The sequence below is a fragment of the Macrobrachium nipponense genome, chromosome 28, assembly GCF_015104395.2.
Source record: "Macrobrachium nipponense isolate FS-2020 chromosome 28, ASM1510439v2, whole genome shotgun sequence".
Classification (NCBI taxonomy): domain Eukaryota; kingdom Metazoa; phylum Arthropoda; class Malacostraca; order Decapoda; family Palaemonidae; genus Macrobrachium; species Macrobrachium nipponense.
In genome coordinates, this window is record NC_087217.1 from 26,561,036 (window position 1) to 26,585,184 (window position 24,149).

General features: G+C 32.5%; 1 protein-coding gene across 3 annotated transcripts in view; it reads left to right on the top strand.

The window, feature by feature from the left end:
• The window catches only part of LOC135201603 (SH3 domain-binding glutamic acid-rich protein homolog), a 110,933-nt gene that overhangs the window by 82,971 nt on the left and 3,813 nt on the right, over positions 1-24,149 (top strand). For 2 of the 3 annotated variants that reach the window (XM_064230649.1, XM_064230650.1), the window contains exons 2-6: positions 2,660-2,845; positions 4,583-4,759; positions 13,138-13,203; positions 14,419-14,473; positions 18,219-18,440. In XM_064230649.1, coding sequence (XP_064086719.1) covers positions 2,660-2,845; positions 4,583-4,759; positions 13,138-13,203; positions 14,419-14,473; positions 18,219-18,440 — 706 coding nt within the window. The remainder of the gene's footprint in view (positions 1-2,659; positions 2,846-4,582; positions 4,760-13,137; positions 13,204-14,418; positions 14,474-18,218; positions 18,441-24,149) is intronic. The other variant, XM_064230651.1, reaches the window with a different exon arrangement.

Genomic DNA, 24,149 nt, shown 5'->3' on the forward strand with positions numbered 1-24,149 from the left:
AATCATGCATGATTTCTGATACTAGTGTTTTCAGCATGTGTCAAAATTTGTTTATTCAATACAGTCCATTATCACTTTTAAAATATAATTTTATCATTGTTCTTATATAGCCAAAGCTTTTCACTAACTTTCTCTCTTTGCTTTCACTTTTCTTTGTTTTTATAGAAGTGCCATATTTTTGACATATTTTTTTTACTCCTATAGAGGAACGGAAGTACCATCTTTTTTACAATTTTTTACTCCTATGTAGGAACGGTGAAATTATCTTCCTGTCTCTCTTGATATAGGAATGGTGAGGTTTTCTTCCCTTTTCTCTGTAGAAGTGACTTATCGGAGGGGGTAATGCAATAACTGTCATGGTTAACTTCCAAATTACACGTCACAAACACTTCCTGTGGCTTGCTCGCTGCGTCTTTACAGAAGTGATGTGAATAAAACGTAGCGTTATTGCGATGGGAACGGACTGGGGTGGGGACGAGGGATCTTAATGGGGGGTTGGGGTTAGGTTTGGCATTGTTGGGGGTCAGTGGCAACATCTCTGGTGCCATGCCAGAGACGGGGGGCGGGCAGAGGGGGTGGGGGGAGATGGCGGCTAACCTTCCAATGCCGTTGGCTTGCCTTGGGCACTGCCACGTCTTCGAATTTTTTTTTTTTTATATTTATTTTTATTTTTATGCTCTAGGTTCATCAGTCCTGATGAAATAGATTTGAAATACTTCCTCTCATTGTATTTTGCACTGCTAGGAGTTTTTTTGCGTTAATATTTTTTTTTTATATGAATACTGATATTACAAAATTCATACATATTACAAAATTCATACAGTGATATGTGGCTCTCAGTTGTGGGTGTATTAGTATGTGTGTGTGGTATATGTGCACACACAATATATATATGTATATATATATATATATGTATATGTATATGTATATGTATATTATATATATATATATATATATATACATATATATATAATATTTGCTGAATGGAAAAAGATGACATTCGTATGAAAATATCACATAAAGATAAAACGAAAATGGAATATTAATATCAGTCCAACACAAGAATTGTACTCTGTATGTAACCTAACTGTGGAAACTTAGCAGCTATTCTCTTTACACCACTCACTCTCTCTCTCTCTCTCTGCCCACCAAGCATGCGGAAATGGTTCACATTAGGCCTAAAAAGAAATACTTTAAGCAACGAATTTTCTAAATTCCGAAGTGAGGAGGAGGACGACTCATGTGACGTAGTTTTCATTTTCATACAATTTCTTGTGCACGCACACACACACATAATGTATACAAAGTTCCAAACAATAAGGGTCATTTACCTTAAAAAATAATTTGAAGAGAACAGTTCAGTATTCAAAATTTGAAAATGCCACGGCTGCATTAATTTTAGTGATACTGAGGTAATTTATTAAATACGATCTTCACAAACTGCACAAAATACATAAAAATATATAAATATATATATATATATTATATATATATAGTATTATGATATATATATATATATATACATGCATACATGCATACATACATATAGTACATATATTAAGGTTTGAAAATTTCACAGCTGCATTAATTTTAGTGAAACTGAATTAATTTTCTTAAAGTTGATCTTCACGAACTGCAAAAATACGTGAATAAAATCTGTGATGTTTTATGTATTTCAAGTGGTAGTAGCAAGCAATGTTGAAACAATGATTTATGGGTGATTTAACTTTGAATTACTTCTAAGCACATTCTCAGAACATGTGATACTCTAATGAAAAATGATGATAATCAAAATTCCCTTTGAACTACATATATCAAAAACTAAACCCACTGCTCACCATCAAGAAACTATCTTTGACACTGCAACCCCCTTATTGAATGCCTACTGTTATATGACTAATGAGAGATGAAAAGTAATGTGCGAAAAAAAAGATGGAAAATTTGGCGCAATGTGAAGAAAAGATAAATTTTTTTACTTCATACATTTTTCCAATTAACAATTATAAGTATGTGATGATTTATAGAAAATAAAATATAAAATGTAATGCAACATTTGCAAAAAAATAATAATACTGTAATAAATGAAAATCAGTCGCATGCAATCAAAATTAACAGCCAAAACTACAACATTCAAAATATCTACAATTTGGTTAAAAGTAAAAGAATAAAGAGCATTGCACAGAGAAAACTGCTGGATAACAAAAGTACATAACAATGAATATAAAAAAAAGCTTATTAAGGAAAATTAATACCTTAAAAATTTTTTAATTCGTCAAAAAATTAACAATAATAATATTTCAACACTCACCAAAACTGAGACAAAGTAGGGCTTCTGGAAAGGCATAAAAATTAAAGATTATTAGTCTTATAATAAACTTGGCTCAATATTAGGAATGTTGGTCATTCTGCTTTAGCCCCCTTCGTCCATACACTTGCCTATCAGTTTCCTTGCACACCGCAATCAGATAAAACCACTCGGTGGTTAAGAAGCCTTTATCACTCCAAAAATTTAAGCCCTTTCCTGTAAGTTCCTCAAGGTGCCCTTTTTTTGTAAAAAAAGAAAAAAAATTAAACATAGTATATACATATGTAGATTATTGTAGCACAGACAGAGTTACTCCCATCTCACAACCTTGCTAACTGCCACCTTTCATTGCAGGTAAAAAAAAACCAACAGCGAGCCCTCATGATCCTGGAGAGTAAAAACATTCCTTTCGTGACCATCGACATAACTGACCCAGGCCAAGAGGACTCCAAAGACTACATGAACGAAAATGCGAGGCCAAAAGGTAACAACAAAGTCCCTATGACGCCACAGATCTTCAATGATGCCGATTACTGTGGGGTGAGTTTTTGGCGCTTTTTTCTTTTAATTCATAATGTTAATTTTTAATATTCCACCCCAATCTAAGAGTCCTCTCCTCTCATTATTTGAGTTTTTTTTATTACCGAATTTCTGAAAATTTAATGCACTTGGTACTGTTTTGCCCATCATTGTTCTCCTTTTTTATGATTCTGTTTTTCCAATTACTGAGTTTTCCCATCCCCCCAGCCCCATCTCCATTACTTTTGTTCTTCTAATATTTAATTTTATTGTAATATTCCACAAATTCAGTGATCTCTTCCTGACCCCTGCCCCCTTGTGAATATTGCTTTGCAGGTATAGAATTCTATATTCAGTTATAAATAACCTAATCTAACCTACAATAAGCTAATCAATTTTGAGGCAGCCATCTAAATTGGGTGTTTCATTGGATGCTGAAATAACCAAAACCAAACAATGGAATAATAAATTTCAGTAACCAGATACAAGTCTGGATAAAGGAAAGGGGTTGTCATGTAGTGGTAACCTGCATATATTTCATTAAGAATAATGTGATGCTGACTCTTACAATTGTCCAAAGGACCATGTTGTGAGTTCCAGTGGATAACAATGAAGCACAAAGGCACATGAATCAGAATTTGAGTTCTAAAAAAAGTTGCAAAATATATGCATTTTTTATTATCATGATAACATAGAATTCTTTACATAAAATTATTTTTTTTTTTAATAACAGGTAAAACAGTTTTGTTTATCAATAGTCATTATTTTTTCTTGTTTAATACTTTTATAGTAAAATCATGCTCCTGTATGAGTAAAAAAATCATGTGATGCATTTTTAGATTTTGTTATACTGTAATGGAAACAATCTCAATTCACGTAAAAAATCCAATACTAGTTTTGTTAAAGTGAAAACCTATCATTTTATAATATTCAGTTTTTACAAAATGTATTTAAGTTTTTTCATATCTCATTATCATAATCTTCTCCAGTATATACGTAGTAAGGAATTATTCATCAGTTTTGTAACAAGCAACATTTTTCATTGTTCATCATTTTAACAGTATTGCCAATCTGAAAATCAAGATTTCTCTTGTTTTTTTTTTTTCCTACCACAACGTATTTATGTTGCCACTCATACTATCATTATGTTTTACCATTGGAGATTGCAGACTTCATAAGAACTATGTGCAAAATACTTGATATCTTCCTCCGTTTTTTATTTGGAATGACTTTCCACAGTGTTTTGCCCCTCTAGCTGCCATGCAGATTGAAAGTATGTATTCTGATATGTTTTTTCAATTAGGAAGTAATTTTTTCTTCAGAGCACCTTCATTTACAAGTCACTTCCCATGGGAATGGCAAATACAGTATCCTTCATCCCTGTACTATTTCAATTTCCTGCATAAGGAAATCCTAGGATTCTACATAAGAGACATGTCTCACACAAACATTCCTTTTTATTTTTAGCTACTTTTTCCAAAGAATTTCACCCGGGCTCTTAATCTTCCACCTTAAAACAGTCAACTGAATTTTTTTATAGATTTAAGTACACAACATTAATAGTTTTTTGCCACCCTTCACCATTTTCATCTGAGATTGGCAAGAAACTCCTTGTTATAGTAAATGTATTTTGTTCTTTTAGATTTCCTAAATATTTTGTTTGTAAATGCAAGTTGGTTCAAGTCACATAAAAAGACTATTCATGCTGTACAGTATTTACATCATCAACAACATATTTATGATGCTGATTTTCCACAGGATTTCGATGACTTGGATATGGCAAATGAATGCGATACCCTGGGAGATTTCCTCAAATTGACAGATGAACAGAAAAAGGACATAAAAATTGGTATCACCAGTCTTGTACCCGACGATGAGAAAGCCAAGCACCAAGACAGCCAACCTTTGACTAACGGTGTTTCAACTAGTCGAGAGGTAGGCGTGCATTAAAGCACCTCGCGCTGGCTTGGAGTAAGGGACTCATTGCTGCATGTTCTGCTGCGCCAGTTGGGGTTACATAGGAGAATACAGTTGGCTAATGTATTTGTATTATGTATAGATTTACTACTACTTTCATCAGCTGATTGGAACTAACAAAAAACTCATGCAATGTGAATATGCTTAAAATGTTCTCTTTAGCGTAGTCTTTAGATACGATATTACACATCAGCTTTAAAAAATACGTTTGTGACTTTGTCAGTTGTTCTATAATGCTCATTCTTATTTAATGCTTTTAAGTTTAAAGAGATGCAATACGTAAATTGTGAAAGATGCTGTACTCCTTTTAATCTTTGATGTAGTACAGGATTTTGGAGTTTTCTTCTTTTTTGTGTTTTTTCTTAAATATAATTCCTGACCTCTGCATCTGACTGACAAAGTGGCAATTTTACAGCGTGCAATTAACATTCCAGCTTGATGAGTCGAGAACTGAAGTATGGAATTGTATTCTTTATTTGTGTAGAACATTTTAAGTCTGAAGCTCAAGGTACAGGTATTGTAAAAGGACTTAAAAAATATTCGTACTTGATGATATGACCTTCATTTTTTGGCAAGTAGGAAAGTTTTAGAAATAGAGAGCTCATTTTGTCATGAATACCATTACTAACTGTGGAAGTTGATTTCTTCTTGATCACAATCAACTTTGACTACTGGAGTAGAACTTAAACAGCGAAGAACTATTACCCTGTCTGATCAGGGTCAAAGTACTTCACAAATGAAGTTTTTTAGACGTAGAGTTTTTTTATCTATTGAATTCGTAAGTGCATTTCTTTTCAGATTGTACATCAAACCCATGTGATAAATAACTTAGGAAATTAAACTCGTTAGCAATGAAAAATAAGCGTGTGGAACGTTTCTATAGAAGCTAATCACTGAAATAAAACAAGCAGATGCTGCGTAGTTCAATTGCAGAGCATTGTTTACTCATGATGGCTCATTTCAGGTCCCAGTTTCAATCATTTATGTAATTTATGTATCCCAAAAGTAGGTTATAGAGGTTATGTGCATACATTGTAAGACATATTGAGATGTAATCATTTGGGTCTATGAAACATTACTGTAGTTTTGAGGGAATTAAATTTTATTTGTAGTTACTATTTAGTGCAGTACACACAAATGCCAAAACCTGTACTTCTTTACTGATTAACTTTATAGAAATAATTTTAGCTTTAATTTTTGTACTGTACAGTAGTTCATAATAGTCTTGTAGTGCTGTGTAAACAAAACAAAGTCACAAGCCCATGGTGATACTACTGTATTTTGTGCAGTAGGAGCTAGACTGAAAATCTTTATTGCCTTATAGATAGACTGTCAATCAGCAGTAGACAATCCTAGTTTTTCTAATCCTTATATAAAAATAGTCAATTGTACTACCAGTACTTATGTAATGCTAAATATAGTTCATTGATTTGGGCTAAGTACATCATGCTTCCTACTAATAGTTCTACATTTGCAGGTAGTAAAATTAACTATTGGCAAATGTGTCTTTACATTCACAAAGATTTTGTAACGATGTAGTTTCTTCTCCTCCTCATTATCTTTTGTTTTGCCTTTTCCATATTTTTCAAAGCTTATCAAAGCACCATTCAGGTACTGACTTTTTGCCAAGATCCTCTTTGTTCAATTGATCTCGTGAAAACCAGTCCTCTTCATCCATGTAAAAGACAGATTTTTGGTGGCCTACTCCTGATCACTGAATTTTATGGCCCTTTTATCTGTGCATCAATAAGATATTAATAGCAATGACTTAGTGTCTTACTTTCATCACATTTTAAGATATTCTCCCATACTCTTCTTGTTTGAACTCCATTAATTTTGTATTCATTACAGTCTGAGTCACATTTTAAGCTTATGAATCTTTGTAGTTACTAGAAAATTTAGAAAATAACTTATAAATTCAAAACAGGGTTAAGAATGCTCAACAAAGTCAAACCTAAGTGCTGTCTCAAGCACATTACTACTATCATCAGTTCCTCATACTATTATTTATTGTTTCTTTAGTGAAAAAGATTTCAAACTGCTGTGTAAATTGTAAAATCATTTTGCATTAGTGACATCCATACTCGTTTACTTCATATTTATGCCCGGGCCACAATATATTCAAGAGTTTGACATGGATCTTTGGTGATTTTGCTCTGTTGTCATCAAAGCTTTGAGAAATTAATGTTTATTACTTACATACAGTCATCTTTAGAACAGATTAAGTACCGTATGTAACACTGTGTTTTTCTAAGTATTTTTTTCTAGGATCTGAGTTATTATCTGTTATTCTGTTTTGTATTGTTTCCTGTTTAGGAATATTATGTCTATAATTTCATGAAATTTCTGTAAATTTGTTTGGCGTTTTTTTCAGTCTTCTAAGGTACTGCACTAATCATCAACTAGTCAGCAACAGTTTCTTGTGCAGTACAAAATCTGTCTGCATAATTAGTTTATTATATGGAAAATATTTAATTTGTAAGGGACTAAAATAAATAACATTTCCTAATTAATATACTGTACTATTATCAAAACAATCATAGTATTTTTCCAGTTCTTTAGGTACTCCACTCAAGAAACTGTTATTGACTAGTTTTTCAGTACTGCTATTGTACTGTATTACTATACTCATTCTACATGAAGATAATTGAAGATTAAAAATAAAATTAGAATCACGAGTGTTTTGTATACGTCCTTGTAGCCTTAAATGCATGCAAAGAACTCATCTTTCTTGGTAAAAAAAGCACAATTACTAGAACAGCATACAAACAATTGAATTATTAACCAAATGCTGCTGACGTCATAACTTATTCTCAGCATAGCTATTTTCTAGGTACAGTACTAACATGGTAAAATGTAATTTCATGCTTCAGGGAAATACTAATTGAGTATACTATACTTACATTATCCTCTGGAAAAAGATTATTTACACATGAGTGAGGTACTATTGATTCCGTACTGGTTATTCCTGAAAAAACAGAAAACCTTAGTCATTATGCAGACTTTGAACAGTCAGTATCACATTGCATTTCTGTTAATTTATGTACATTTCTGAAAAATTAATTCATAATTCTTTTCTTTGTTCTGTATAATGTATAAGAAAAAGCACTGCTTGTTTATATAAATTGTTTCCTTTCTTTGCTATATAAAGGACAACATTTCTATGGCACATAATACAATTCTTTAAGATATACAAATGGCCAATGCAAATGGGTTTCTGCTGAGCTCATATTGTTTCTTAATTTTGAACACTGAAATGGTTTACATCAGTAAGAATCCAGACAGCTGTATTATGTTTGTAAGCCTTTTCCAGAAATATTCCAGCTTTTTATATTTCAGCTTCAACTAGTTAGTGTATACTAGATGGCTAAAAGTTTTTCAAGCTTTGAAATACAGTATGTTCATACATGGATGCTGCTTTGTGAAAAAATCTTTTAATCAAATGAAATTATTCACTTTCAAGGTTATTCATTAGGAAACCAGCCCAGTTCAATAAAATACTTTACCGCACATATGAACTTCTAATTTCAAGATATGAAATTTTCAACATGCGAGTTTGTAATTTATTTTTTGTTAAGAAACCGAGCTGGAAAATACTGCTGACTCTATGAGATGATAACAAAATAATAATTTCGATGGCACCAGATTTAAAGATTCGTTAAGCAGTGAAATGTATGAAATTCCACTTGAACTACATATTAAAACTTGTAGTTTCCCTATAGTACTGTAAAAATAATATAACATAATTATAATTCAGGACTTATAAAAATTATACAATTTATGCTATAAGTAGTTTGTTTAGGAACACATGGTATGCAGGGTATACAGTAAATATTTTACATTATGAAGGTTTTAGTTTACGTATTATGCAGCATGACCCATGGTATGGCAATGAAATTACCTTATATCTAAAATATTTTGTAACTAAGAGGATAAAATTCTAAGAAGAATATTAGGAGTCAGTTTGCAGGTTTGAGTTAGAGATGATGCCATATGGGAAATTATTCAAGTTCCTTATGTAAACAGGCTAATGATGAATGGACGACAGAGATAGCTTTGTACAATCCTTGGGAGAATAGTATGTGTGTGGCAAGAATAAGCCGGCTGCTGTTAGTACCAGAAATGTTGAAAGACCAAGATCTATTTGATGAGTACTATGAGACAGAAGGCTAGAGATCAATGGAGATTTGTGGAAGATGAAACTTAGAGAAAATATGAGTGGCATAATTTCACAGAGGCCCTTTGCATCATGCAGTATGGGAGGTGATGATGATGAAGATTATTTTATCATAATAGCTACAGTTACAATACCTTTTTCATTCGTGCAATTTATACGTACATATCAATCCAAAATTTTTACTGGAAAGATTCCTAAGTATATAACATCCATATAGTACTGTACATTACTGTACAAAACTTTAAAAAGGAACAGAAGAAATAACTCAGTAAAATTGAAGGTAAATAAGATTATAAAACTTATACAGTTAATTGCAGTTACACAATAAAGGACTACTACTTGGCAAGTGAATTCCCTTTATATAGGATATGCTCATAATTCTGAGGAGTAAATCAAGGAAATAGTTAAGCTTGACATTATACATAAGATTAATAAAATGTAACTTTCATAAACATTTTGCAGGAACCTTAATTACTTCAAATGATGAGTACGTAATAAGATTATAAAAAAAAAACATAAGTAGGGTTTTCTTTGTCCTGGTTTTCAGGCATATTTCACAGGATTTTACTATACGACCTTTTTAGCTAGAAGGCATGTCGCACAAAATAATTGATATAATGTCTTCGATTCTCCTCAATTGCAAGGAAATTTTTAGAAAAAATACTTGGCTTTAGAATTATGAATATGCTTGTACAATATTTTGGGGTATATTCTATACCAGAGGCTCTAGGTTAAAGATTAAGACAAAGGATAAGTTTAGAAAAAAAAAGAGGCTGCAAAGCAATAGAAATGGTTGAATATTATTTATATGATTAAGCAAATACAGAGCAAAAAAAAAATATTTTCTCTATTTTAAAACTGCTTTAAGACTACGGAACATACAGAATTCTTTTCATATGAAAAACAGACTTCATTGATGATGACAAAATTTAAATAAAAAAACTGATGGTTAGACAAAGTATACAATTTCATTTTGTAATAGAGTACAATAGGTTTCATTGTATGGAACAGAGATCTTTTTGTTTCAGAATAAAATTTTGAATTGTTAATACATACTGATCATAACCAGATGAATCTGATAGGCAAAATATTTAGAGTGAAAATGTGCGGGGACCTTAAATCATGAAAGCAAAGAAAATAAATTTCTTTTTATCATCATCATTTGCAGTTGCCTTTTTTATATTTCATGTGGCAAGAATTTTCCACCCATCCCACAGATTCAGCTTCAATTCTTCCATCTGTCAGTTCATGTGGACAGAAATATACTGTAACTCTGACATAGTTACCAGCTCAAATTCCCAGGTTTGGTGCCAGGTAAGAGCAAAAGCAATCTGGGTTAATTTCCTGTACAAGTCCTTCTGTTTACCTAAATGCTTAATTAGTTACCTGGCAATTAATCAACTGTGGTGAGTCAAAGCTGAGGGAAAAAATGAAAAAAAAAATATAACAGGTTTAAATAACCATTGTTCTATCAAAATGAAAAATATCAAAATAAAAATTAAAAATGAAAGGGCTTTAATGAGCTAATCTTCATCTCACCAGAGCAACAACAAGTCAGATTCACTATCAGTTCACAGAAGGGTTTTTAATCTTGACAGATTTTCCTATCATGTGAGAGGTAAGTTTCTGCTGCATCACATATCCTTTACTTTAATAAGATGACAATTAAAATTAAACTTGTGTATAAATAATATGATACATACTGATAAAAATTGTTCTAAAATAACAACTGAAATAGTAACTGATATAGAGCCCTTTAAAGCATGTAAGCATGAAAATCTTACCAAAAACAAATAATAAAATAAAAAGGAGTTAAATTTTCTTGAGGATTTTCACTCATGCCCTCTTGCTAAAATGAGATTTGCTTATGCTGCAAAGCAAAACACTGGGGAACTTTCAGTCCTCCAGTGCTTAAGAAGGAAAATATGGACCTGAAGTGGCTGGATAGTAAAATGAAACAGATTCAGAAAACAAATGAGATGAAGTACAAGGAGGATCTAAATATGAAACTGGGTGAAAAACCTAGAGTTTCACAAAGAAGTATGTAATAGTTAGAGAGGCTGAATAGCAAGATGAAAGGAAGGAAGAGGGAATGGAGGTAAAGCAAAAGCCTACAGGGTTCAAAGGGATGCTCTAAATATTTCACTTTTTCATTGAGACAGCATTTTTATTCAATTCCCCCACGTCACTTTTCCTATAAGTTTGAGACCACTGTTTCATCTAATGCTGATCCTACAATCTACTGTTACCTTTCTTATTTCCAGAATGTCTGTAGAAATTCCATTTAAAGATTTGTTTATGAATATCATAGCACATGCCATCAAAGACACTTGATCAGGTGCATAAAGTGGCCAGTGTAACAATGTCATCTCTATTATATCTTGAAATGTCATGGTAGCTGATCAAAAAGTATTTATTCTTTATTAAACCTGTAACTGGGAGGATGTTATCTACGGTTAATCAAGGATTTTTATTTCCTAATCCTATCAAGGACTAATTTTGTAATCATTTCGAATTTTTACCCAGATACTATAACAAACTTTCCATACAACGGAAATGTTCATTGTTGTCTGAGGTAGGTCTACTGGCATATTAAAATTCTTGTAGGTTTCAGATACACAGATACAATGTGTTATATGTATTGTAGAGAATATTCAAGATATTTAATGAGTATAATATGACTTAGCCTTGGTAATATTACTGACAGTTGCCATGATGTTATAAACTACCAAAATTAAGAAAACACCCATTAAAATGATAATATGAATAAGAATAAGTATTTCTCTAAAAATAATTGCTCTTGTTAGGTTAACCTGGCTTATGCCATCATGTGTCCTTGTTTGTACAAAGAGTTCATAAAATGGAAGAACAAAACAAATCTATTAAGAAAGGACAAAAAAGTATGATGCAGCGAGAAATGATGAATGATTGTAAAAAACATAGAAAAAGATACAAAATTTGTTTACCAACATGGCAAGAAATCAAATAAAGGTTAAATTAATATTATACAGAGCATCCGTGATCAGTTTTGTCTTTGAACTTGTGTGTATCAACTCGGATGTACAGATGACCTAATGCAGTGCAGTAGTAGTAGCGAATACCACTAAAGAATGTGCAAAAGGGCACCAAAATGAGATACAATGGATCTCACTCCGATGATAAAAAATAACGTCTGCAAAGCAAGTGGTTTAAATAGTAGATACCCTTTCAACTAAGTAACCACGAACAACTAAAATACTTCATTATTATTTACTTATGTGAAAGAAGTACAGATCAAGAGCTGGTCAACCCCAAGTAGTTTTGTGCGAAGTCTTTGGAGTTATATCTCCTTAACCGTAATATAAATTTGTTTACATTTTGCTTTATCAGCAAAGCAGAAAACTACTTTGACTATAGGCAGATTGATTATAATTATAATCTATGAACATGAAGCTCATTAATTTTAAAAAATCAAGTTGTGTGCATTTCCAAATAAAAGATACACTCTACTATACTGTAACATTATATAAATGCACAGTCCTTGAAACAGAATTTTGATAAAAGGAAATGACTATATGAAAAGGAATTAACAGGCCAGTAATCAAACGAAAAGGTATAAGGTATAAATAAATAATCACTGAAATTCCATGTTGCCTTTGATGGTAAGGTATCATGATTATTGTACAATATTTGTGGATACCATAAATTCCCAGTATATTTCAACATTATATACCAGTAAATTGTGCTTTACCATAGATGTACTATTATAATCAGACATATGAGTAATGAAAGACTGATAAAATTTTGAATTATAGTTCAAACAGATCTCTTCAACACATGAATTTTGTAAATGTATATCCTATCATAGACACCACAATTATGTTGCATGTTGTAGTGATATAATTAGCTTACTAGAAGTGCTGAGCCTTCTTTACACTAATAGCTTATAAAAATGAAGCGCTTACAATGCAAAAGCAAAAAGGTGATTTTGCATAGAGAACAATAAATTAAATTATCAAGTGATTTAAGTATATACTGATGTACCGTAACTTGATGTGCGCCTAATACAGATTTTGATTAGTAAGACTTTGATTAGCAAAGTATACAATATGATTGTTTTAAATTTTACACAAAAATAAAATGCTAGTAAATCCTCTTTAACTTTGTTTCTACTAACCAGGCTTCACAGGAGAAGCGCCCACCATCTGATGAACCTAAGGAAACAGAAGAAAATACTTTGGAAGAAGTGAGTTCTGTTATACAGTTCCAACAACCGTTACATTACGTAGCTATCTTTTTTCATGGCACACAGTCGACGTTATGCTTGGTAATGCGTCTGTGCCACACTCAGACAAACAAACCAGCACAGTAACATATGCTATGTTTGCAATCACCTTCATCTTTCATATAGTATTAAAAAAAAACTTAAATTGCACATCAGTATCATATTTTTCCCTTCTACAGTCATCACATGTGCTCATTTTCAGGTTTATTTACATACAGGAATGTTAAAAACTTAAGCCTGTTTTGTGGTGCCTTCTTTAAAATCAAGTCAAGGTGGTGTGAACAAATGCAAAAGGATTTAAATAGATGTGGAACCTTAATTTGTGCAGTGTTCAACATTAAGACAAAGTAAATGAGAGTAGTACTGTATTGCTATTAAAATAATCTAGTGTTACTGTATGGTTAGAACAAGGACCATTTAATGGTTGCATCAAATGAAGTATAGTTGTGAGTTAGTAATATTTCATGAATTATGCAAATGACTTGAGTTTTAATGAAAAATTAGACTGTTGGTAAAAAAAACTGACATGTTGGTAAAAAAAACTGACATAAAATTCGAAGATGTACCAATGTAAAAGAAACTCCAAATCTAGTTACCCACAGTTGCTTAACAGAATGGTCCATATGGATCCATTACAGAATTCAAATTTACACCTTTTGGTCCGAATAATTTTTCTCCCCCTTTGTGTAGCTTCAGAGCTTCTAATGGACAAAATTCATCTCAATGAAAATGTAGACCAAAATCCAACAGAAATGATTTATTCAAAGGTTTTTTGTGACCATTAATCATAACCAAAATTCAAAGTAGTCACGTCATGAGATTTTCAAATTTGGTTATACAGTACCTGTTAAAATTTTGCATCTTTAATACAAAAGTACACTGGACGTTAATATGTATGATGAAAATTTTGTAGATGTTTCTCTGCAAGTGTATATAATGCCTTTTTCAATATTTTTTAAGCCAAATTTCCTGCGTATACATCATACTTAATGGATACTTGATACAGGGATGAAATGACAACTACATTGGGTTCTTCTCAAAAGTGTGAAAGTTTGAAGGTGATGATGACAAAACTGCAAACTGCCTAAATTTGACATAACTTTCAAAGAAAATCACTTCAGCTGCCATTCACATTCTAATTTTCTAGAACAATAATCATTGCTTTGCATTTTCTAGGTTAATGAAGTTCCACCAGTGTCTGTTATTACCCCTGCTGAAACTGCAATTGAAGGTAATTATTTTTCTTTATTTATTTATCATGACATTTCTTTATCTTAATCACTGCCATGAAAGGTTACGGATTTGTAAACCAGCGATGGAATCTCTTAACCACTTTTTGGGAACTATATACTATGTACTTAAGGAAATCATACTTGAAATAATCGTTGCATCATCATAATTCTATGAATGGTTGTTTAGCGCTGAATCAGTTAAGCATGTACACTCTGCAATAACACATTAGCTTATTCTGAAACATGCAATAACTTCATGTTGCAGAATACTAAAAGTATCAAAGTTTTATAAATCATAAAAAAAAAACCATTTCTGCTCTCTTCACTCATTATACTGCACCATAGTCTACCATGCATAACCCTGAGTTTTCAGACTTCTTTTCACATGGATATCCAAGTTTACTGTTGGGTGTCTCATATGTATAGAAGGAAGCCCATAGTGGTTTCGGTTTCTAGTAAATAATAACTGTGGTATATTACAGTACTTGGTAAACTGACACAGTCAGATTTAAGTTGTAGTCTGGAATCTATTTGTTTTAATGTTTCAATGTACACAATGTCAGAATGCATTTTACCATATCTTCACGGTATTTCCTCTTGTCATTTGTCGTAAGCAAGAATGCATAACTTCTCACCTATTCAGATAATAATGTCCTCAGGCAGAAAATTTCAATATGATAGAATTTCAGCCTTTCAGAAATGTGTACGTAATACCTATGGAAAAACTTAGAATATAGTAGCCTAGCCCTCTTACGCCGACTGGACGTATTTTACGTCGACATTTTTTGTCTTCCGTGTGCCGACTGGACGTATTTTACGTCGACTTACAAAAGTTTTTTTAAATTCGCGGAAAAATACTTATAGGCCTACCAGCCTAAAACTTTTGAATCACGCGCCTTGGGGGATGCTGGGAGTTCACGGATCAAGGTGTTGTTTTGTTTACAATAGTTACGCAGGCGCGCAAGCACGAATTTCTTTCTTGCCGCACTAAAAAGTATCTGTGACACATCTCGGAAATTATTTCGTCACTTTGACATAATTTTTGTACCATTGTAAATTAGCCGTTACATGAAGTATTAGATATGAAAATGTGCGCATTTTTATGTAAAATACAACAATAAAATACTCATGATTGTAGCTTTTATCAGTTTTGAGATATTTTCATATAAATACGATAATTGCCAAAATTTCAACCTTCGGTCAACTTTGACTCTACCGAAATGGTCGAAAAACGCAATTGTAAGCTAAAACTCTTATATTTTAGTAATGTTTAATCATTTACCTTAATATTGCAACTAATTGGAAGTCTCTAGCACAATATTTCGATTTATGGTGAATTTATGAAAAAACTTTTTCCTTACGTCCGCGCGGTAACTCTTCCGAAAAAAATCATACATGCGATTGTGGTAATGTTTGCACCATTTTAAAATTAGCCGTTATATAAAGTTTTATATATATGGAAATGTGCGCAATTTCATGCACAATACAACTAAAAACAACCCATGGTTGTAGCTTTTATCAGTTTTGAGATATTTTCATATAAATAACGATAATTGCCAAAATTTAAACCTTCGGTCAACTTTGACTCTACCGAAATGGTCGAAAAACCCAATTGTAAGCTAAAACGCTTATATTTAATAATATTCAAGCATTTACCTTCATTTTGCAACAAATTGGAAGTCTCTAGCACAATATTTCGATTTATGGTGAATTTATGAAAAAAATAACATTTTCTTTACGTCCGCGCGGTAACTCTTCCGAAAAAAATCATACGTGCGATTGTGGTAATGTTTGCATCATTTTAAATTAGCCGTTACATAAAGTTTTATATATGAAAATGTGCGCAATTGCATGTAGAATACAAAAAAAATAATTGAAGGTTGTAGCTTTTCTCATTTTTGAAATATTTGCATATAAATCACGATAAATAGAAAAAAAACCACGTTCGGTCAACTTTGACTACCGAAATGGTCGAAAAACGCAATTGTAAGCTAAAACTCTTACAGTCTAGTAATATTCAGTCCTTTATCTTCATCTTGAAACAAATTCGAAGTCTCTAGCAAAATATTTAGATTTATGGTGAATTTAAAAAAATATCTTTCCTTCCCTCCGCGCGCGGATTCTCTGCCACAAATCTCCGAAATGCGTACGTACCATTCTCGGAATATTTGCTCCGTTTCATATTAGGCATTTCATAGAGTTTTATATATGAAAATGTGTGCAATTTTATGTAGAATAAAACAAAAAATATTTGAAGGTTGCAGCTTTTCTTATTTCCGAAATAATTGCATATAAAAATATATATATAAAAAAATTCGACATTCGGTCAACTTTAACTCGTCAGATATGGTCGAAAACTGCAATTGTAAGCTAATACTCTTACAGTACAGTAATATTCAATCATTTATCTTAATTTTGAAAGAAATTGGAAGTCTCTAGGACAATATTTAGATTTATGGTGAATTTTTGAAAAAAATATTTGTTTACGTCCGCGCGTTACGAATTCATGCATTATTTTGTGATAATATTTTCTCTGTGTTGCTTTTATCGTTTTACAATGTGTTATATACCAAAATGATCGCAATTTAGTGTACATTACAACGAAAGAAAAAGTAACTTGTTACCTTTAACCGTTTTACGCACAGCGCGATTTGAATACAATTATATATGAAATTTCGTTTTTGCGCTATCATATATCGCATTATTTATATATGATAATGATAATTTTTTTCATTTCTGATGGTTGCATACTAAACTTCAGCCAATGACAAAAAAGGAGCCAAAAATGAACTCTTAATCTTGAAAACTAAGCGCGCTGTGATTTTTTGAAAAAAATATTTTTTCCGCTTCCGCGCTCACTCTGAAACACCTCCGGCACACGGGAGACAATTTTTTTTTTTTACCACTTCGGCGTAAGAGGGCTAGTACTATTCATATGACTTATCTACAATGCATAATGAAATTTTGCTTTTGGTCTTGCTTAATATCCTGTTTTATGCCTTTTTAAAAAGCAGATTAAAAAAAATGTGGTACAATATTTATTAAATATTGTACCTTTGGAAACGTTAAAAGAACTAACACTGCCTGGGTTTAAATTCCCTTGTGTCCCCCACACACAGCATACCTTTTCTAATAAAAGATTTCGCATCTTTTGCCTTTGCTTTGTTCAGTCATGCCATGTACATTAATGAGACAGAATCTTTCCCATACTATTAAAGTAAGATACTTTCTCATTTCCAGCATGCTTCTAGGAAATTTATTATACTATAAAATATTTTTCTATCCTCATAAATCCCAGTCTCACTAAGATGTATGCGTGAAGGTATGTTATAGGTCCTTGATTTATAAGATATGCATATGTAGTCCTATTCTCCATTTTAAGTCTGCTACCTTTGAATAATGTAAAAACAAAAAATCAGGTTCATCAAAAGGTAAAATATCAAAAGGTATCAAGTCATTCACTTTCTGCAAGAGTACTAGGTGAGGAATAATTTTGTGATTTTGTTGATGATTATTTTGTGCTATTGATGAAGAGCATGAAAATAAAGTAGTAGCTAGTCTCTTCTGTGCACTTGGCAGTATGTGTCAACAGCCCCATGTAAAAACATCAATGCATACTCTGCAATAAATTTCTTATCACAATTTTAAGCCCCTTTCCTGCATTTTGTATTCCCTTTTAAAATTCTGTTGAACCCCAAATCTTTGCATAATTCCACATTAAAATCCTTGCATGCCCAATCACAGACGAAGAGCTGACAAGAGATTTACCAGATCAGCTAGAATCTAAAGATGTAGATGGGGAAGTTGAGAAAGAACACGAGGAAGTAAATGAGGATGAGGTAACGAAAGAACAAGTGGAAGCGGCTGCGGAAGAAGAGAAAGGGGTTGAAGAGGAGGGGGAGGTGGAGGAGGAGGAGGAGGAGGAGGGAGAAGAAGAGGAAGACAAAGGGGTTCAAGAACCTTCAGGTGGGAGATGAAAAGCCACTAAGAGCATTGCAAATAATAGCATTCCAAATACCTGCAGCATTTTTTTCTCTGTAGATAGTCTAAGTTTCACAGTACATATACATACACGCTATGAGTGCTTTTTGCAGCTGAACTTCATTTGTCTGCTAATTTTACTAGTTTGAGTTCTGTAGGTGAGGTCTAATGTTTTTCAATTTATTTTTCTCAAATTACAATACGTAGACTGTTAGGTTGTAGACAACATTAGATTATAGACTTTTGAAAGATTGCCACCATATGTAATCTTTTCTGTTTTAATATATTCCTAGATATTTTTTATAGCATTATTTTTCAATATTAACATTATTTATTTTCTCTTTTTCTCCTTCAAGGTTACTTTTCTGTGATCTCTTGTAACTGTTTACTGCAAGTAAGAATTTGAATAATATAACAACAATATAACACACAACACTAACAGAGGATGAACATAAATTGGGACCTAAGTCTATGAAAAAAATATTGGATAGATGAGATTTCTAGACCATTAGGGGGATATCATCTTCATTTCTTACCTACACTGGTGTCTACATCAATTCAGATATCACAAATTTTAGTCCGAATTAAATCGATAATTTAAGGAAAATCATTAAAATCTCTGCTACAACAGAATTATTTCAAATCTTTAATAATTTTCTAGGAGACTAAAGTTTGGCTATCCTCTATAGGATAAGCAAAAGTAACAAAAAAAAAAAGGTTGATACTGATTAACTGTGTTGGCAAACTGACACAAGAGAGGGCTAATTCTAAAAAGTGTAGCTCTCTGTTAAACAAGTGACCCTACTTAGTTATAAGCATGTAAAGATGGAAAGACATATGAACTGATAAATTTACAGGTAACAGGATAATGCACCATAACTGCAGATAAGCGCACAAGTGACTTCCATAGTTTTGGGAAGCAAGTTCAGTCTTAATCTTTGAGGTAGACACATTCACAAGAAATTTTCTTTATACTGTAAGTCTCTGGATCATTTCATGATTTAGGATGTTAGTCATTTAGGACAGTGCAAGCTCATACTTTATGGGAAGTTTTGGTTCTCTGAATCCCCTTCTAAAATTTCAGGGTGCCACCTCAACAAGTAATTGATAGTTTTTTGGTTTTACATATTGTAGCCTCCTGTCATATATCGCATATCTATTGTAAATAGTCTTTCAGTCATCTTTAATAATCTGTGTTGTGAGGTGAAGGCATTGCCAGGTACTATAGGTAAGAAATGAAAGATATATTTTTCCTGATGATAGAGACAGATCATAACCATCAATAATATCAAAACACTCATGAATGATGATATGGCATGAATGAAGCAGAAAGAAATTATAAGGGCATAATGACAATATAAATGTAGACTGGAACTTGACATCAAGCAACTTGCGAGTAATTGGACTGCAATTTTAACTCCTTAAACTTCATAGACCACAGTGAAATTTCAATACCCCATTCCAGAGGACTCCCTATTCATTTACTTTTACTTTTAAAGGAACCTCATCTTATGACAAGTAAGGATAGAAAAGGGAGACAGGGGGAAAACCATAGTGTTATAGTACATATCAGGTATTTTCCTTAAGGAGGTTTAGCGAGTTAAACTTTATCCTCCTTATTAATTCAGATCAAGGAACAATACTAATACATACACAATCTTTCTGAAATTTAAAATACAGTATCTTTTTTTTTTTTAAATAACAAGCACAGAAGGTTGTAAATCTATAAGCTTTTAGTTCTAAGGCAAATCTTTAAATTATGCAAAAGTTACATAAGATATATGTTCTGCAAACAATTAATTCTTTCCAGAAAAAAAAATTTAACAGGAATGGGCAGGGTTAGGATGGATACAAGTGCCTTTCAAATTTCCACTTCTGGTAAACTTTCTTATTTCAAATAAAAAAAACAGAAGAACAAACAAATTAAAGAATAGATAGGCAGATCAATTAGATTTCACATATCACTCTATGCAAACCATCAATTCTCAGCTTTATACTAAAATCTTTTCCTGCCTAAAACTCTGTGACTCAATATTGCCTGAAAATTATCATCTTGAGTTCAAGGAATGTTATCATGAGTACCCAGTGTGCACTTTTTATTTCAGAAACTATTTTATTAAATACCTTAAAATAACATTTTGTATGGAAGGAGAATGTCAAGATTACATTAGTTTATGACAATGACTGCACTAAATTTTATGCTTGTTATAATCGTTAGGTCAGTGTGTGAACTTTATTCATGTTGGATAATTTAATTTCTTTAACTTAGGTTTCAGCAACATGAAGCCTGCGGGTCAGCACTTCTTTATTATTTCCTTTCATCATTTCTGCTATGACTGACAATTACTTCTGACATAAGATCTGATAACCAGACCAAGAATCGGACAATACACAATACATATACAGTATTTCCATTTACTCAATCTAATATTTTCCAGGGGGTTAGGAAGTACCCAGATGGTTGAAAGAAACCATCTTTTACTTGCCATACATTCATGTGGAACCAATCTAGATGACCTCAACTTGGGAAGCAATTTTCACTGGATATTCTAAAAAATTTGTAGCTATAAAAATTAAGAAAAAACTTTTTTATATGGATAGATCAATGAAAATGATAAATAAACCAAAGCAAATCAAAGCAAAATATACTATACAGGATACAAAATTCAAATACTGTACGTATAGAGAAAAACTCACCACCTTATGTGCAGGATGCTTAAAGGCATAACTTAACTCTAGCAGCTAGAATAAAAAAAAAAAGATAAGTGAAAAAGGGATTATTTCACGGAGCGACACGGCCGAGCCCAGAAAAAACAGTAAACTATACTACTTTTGTGAGTGAAAAGTCTGATAATACTTTGGAAAATTGTTGAATAGGTAAATTCAATTTTTACCATATTTTCTAGTCAATATAGCTGAATGCAGAAGACTAAGAGAGCGTTCAGATCAGGATGAAATTAGAAGTTGGTGCATTAACACAAAAGTACATTGGACCATATAAATGACATAAGGTCGACTTTCCATGACAGTGACTGGTTATTTATCATGCATTAGCAACCAACGTTATACTTTTTCTTGGTCCCAAAGTTGGTAAAGTCTAGAGCTACAAGCTATCACTTGAAAGGACATGTACAGCATGTTACATGCTACTGACCTCAAATCTTATGCTGGATTCCCAAGCTTTCCCTTGCATAAACAAGGAAAAGAATGCAATGTGATCATGTCCAAAACAGGGAAAATAATGGGGAATTATGTGTACTCAAATTCACATAAATTTCTAAGATAACACATTGCTATTAAGTTAGTGTTATGATAGTGAGAAGAATATTTGTCATTTTTGATGGACTTCATTACAAAATTAGTTGTTTAATTCCATATTAATTCTTGATAAGAGAACTAGGTAGAAAGCTATCTTTTTTTATATATAAAAGTTGTCTCAGCTCTTTCAGATCCACATGAATCCAGCAAGATTAACTTATCTCATAATACTATTACAAGGCTGCCAATCTTATGCAGTAAAAGAATTATTACATTTTCCTCTAAAAGGCAATAACAAACTAAAGATCAGAACAAAAGTATGAATAAATTCCTGTCTTTAAGAATAGTTTGTTTTTGAAACTCTTCACTAAAGAATGCAAGAATAGTTCTTTACTGTCTTTACATAGAAAGCTTTCCATTAAAGATTGTAACATACATAGTTGTTTCTGTAGGAAATAGAGATGAAATAACTCTGCATGCAAAACTGACTCTTGCTTCGCGTTTTGCATGGATAAATGTCAAACGAACTACAGTATTGGTAGCACTTCTAGCCTTGTAGAATAGAAATCATCTTAAATTATGCTCAAAATTAAGAATCTACTGATCAATAATATAGATAAGATACTACTATAAGCAATATTTCTTTAGGACTTTAAACAAGCATGTATGAAGAAAAGTTAACATAAAACTTTGCCTTAAAGCTGGAGATATCATGGCTAAAAGGACATTTGTAATAATCATTTTCTTCAAAAAGGGGCTCCCCGCATTTTCAAGCTCACCACGATATATGGGGTATCTGCAATTGAAGAGGTCAAGCTTGAAATGCAAAAGAAAAAGAAATAGAACATTGATTTGTACAACTTAACCACAAAGGCTGACTGGGTATGTGGACATTTAGTGACTGTTTAAACTTGATAGATTGTCTTCTTATTTCCTGTCTGACGATCCTGGACAATCAAACTCTGATGACGAATGAATTCATTGGAGTGCTTTTGTGGTATTGGCCACCATGTCTGTGTATATCCTGTGTATGTGTGCGTATGCATCTGGTGCCATAGTTTTTAATCTGCCAGTCCCTGTCACAGCACAACTGGACAAGATGTTAGCTACATTAGAGGTGTAGTCTAGTTTGTATGTTTTTTTTAAAGTGATGTTAGCTAGCAGATGATGTGCATGCTTATTTTTTTATTTTAATGAAAACTGCCTATGTTTCTGAGTAGTCTCAATTTGTCCATGACAATGCTTTGACTTTAAATACAAAATTTATCATCTGAGTACATATCTTACTTAAGATCCTGGAAGCAAATATCTAATCAAGGTTTTCAAAACTCATATTTTGTGGACTACACGGAATGACAATATTTGTGCATTTAGTAAGATGATGGTTATCCATGTTCAAGCCAAAGACTTTGATTTAAACTGATGTTGATATTACCATTTTCAACAGTTCCTGTCAATCTGCAGGATTGAATTTTCTTGTTTTAAAGAAATACAACACTTTCAGTCTGAAATAGTTTCATTTTAAAAGTACAGTTGCACTAAGTCATTCCTATGAATAATCAATATTCAGTTTATTAGCTTACCATACATCAACATTAAATTAAATAATACTCATTAACTGTTCTTTACTTTTATTCCATGATCAGTTATTACGCATTCATTCTTTCCTTTTTCCATGATTAGTTATTACGCATTCATTCAGAGTCAAAATATTATGATCTTATGCTTTGTTCAAAACATGTCTAAAATGTGTATACAGGCAGTACCCGGGTTATGACGGGTTCGGCTTACGACGTTCCAAGGTTAAGGCGCTTTTCAATTATATTCATCAGAAATTATTTCCAGGGTTACGACACCTACAATGCTCATCTAGCAGAAGAAATATGACACCAAAAATGCAAAATAATCAATATTTGAAGGTTTTTTAGATTAAAAATGCAATAAGAATGCAGTTTACATAGTTTTCAATGCACTCAAAGCATTAAAAGTAAGGTTTTCTTAAGATTTTAGATGATGTTCCGGCTTACGATGATTTTCGGGTTACAACGCGTCTCAAGAACGGAACCCCCGTCGTAACCCAGGGACTGTCTGTATTTGTAAGGCTATCAAACTTACAGGCAGTTCCTAAGTTACGGTATTCCGACTTTATTACACTTGGCACACAGCACTGTTAACCTGATTTTACAGCGCCGTAAGCCGGCACATCGATTACGGTGCCATAAGCCCCATTTACAGGTAGTCCCCGGTTATCGGCAGGGGTTCCGTTCCTGGGGGTGTGCCAGTAAGCGAAAGCCGCCATTAACTAGCGCCATAAAACCGGATCACCGATAACTGAGTCCGCCGATGATGGGGACTACCTGTATTCTCAATATCGTCATATTACGGTTTATGGCATATTTTGGGTTACGACGCACCATCAGGAACGGAACCCTCGCC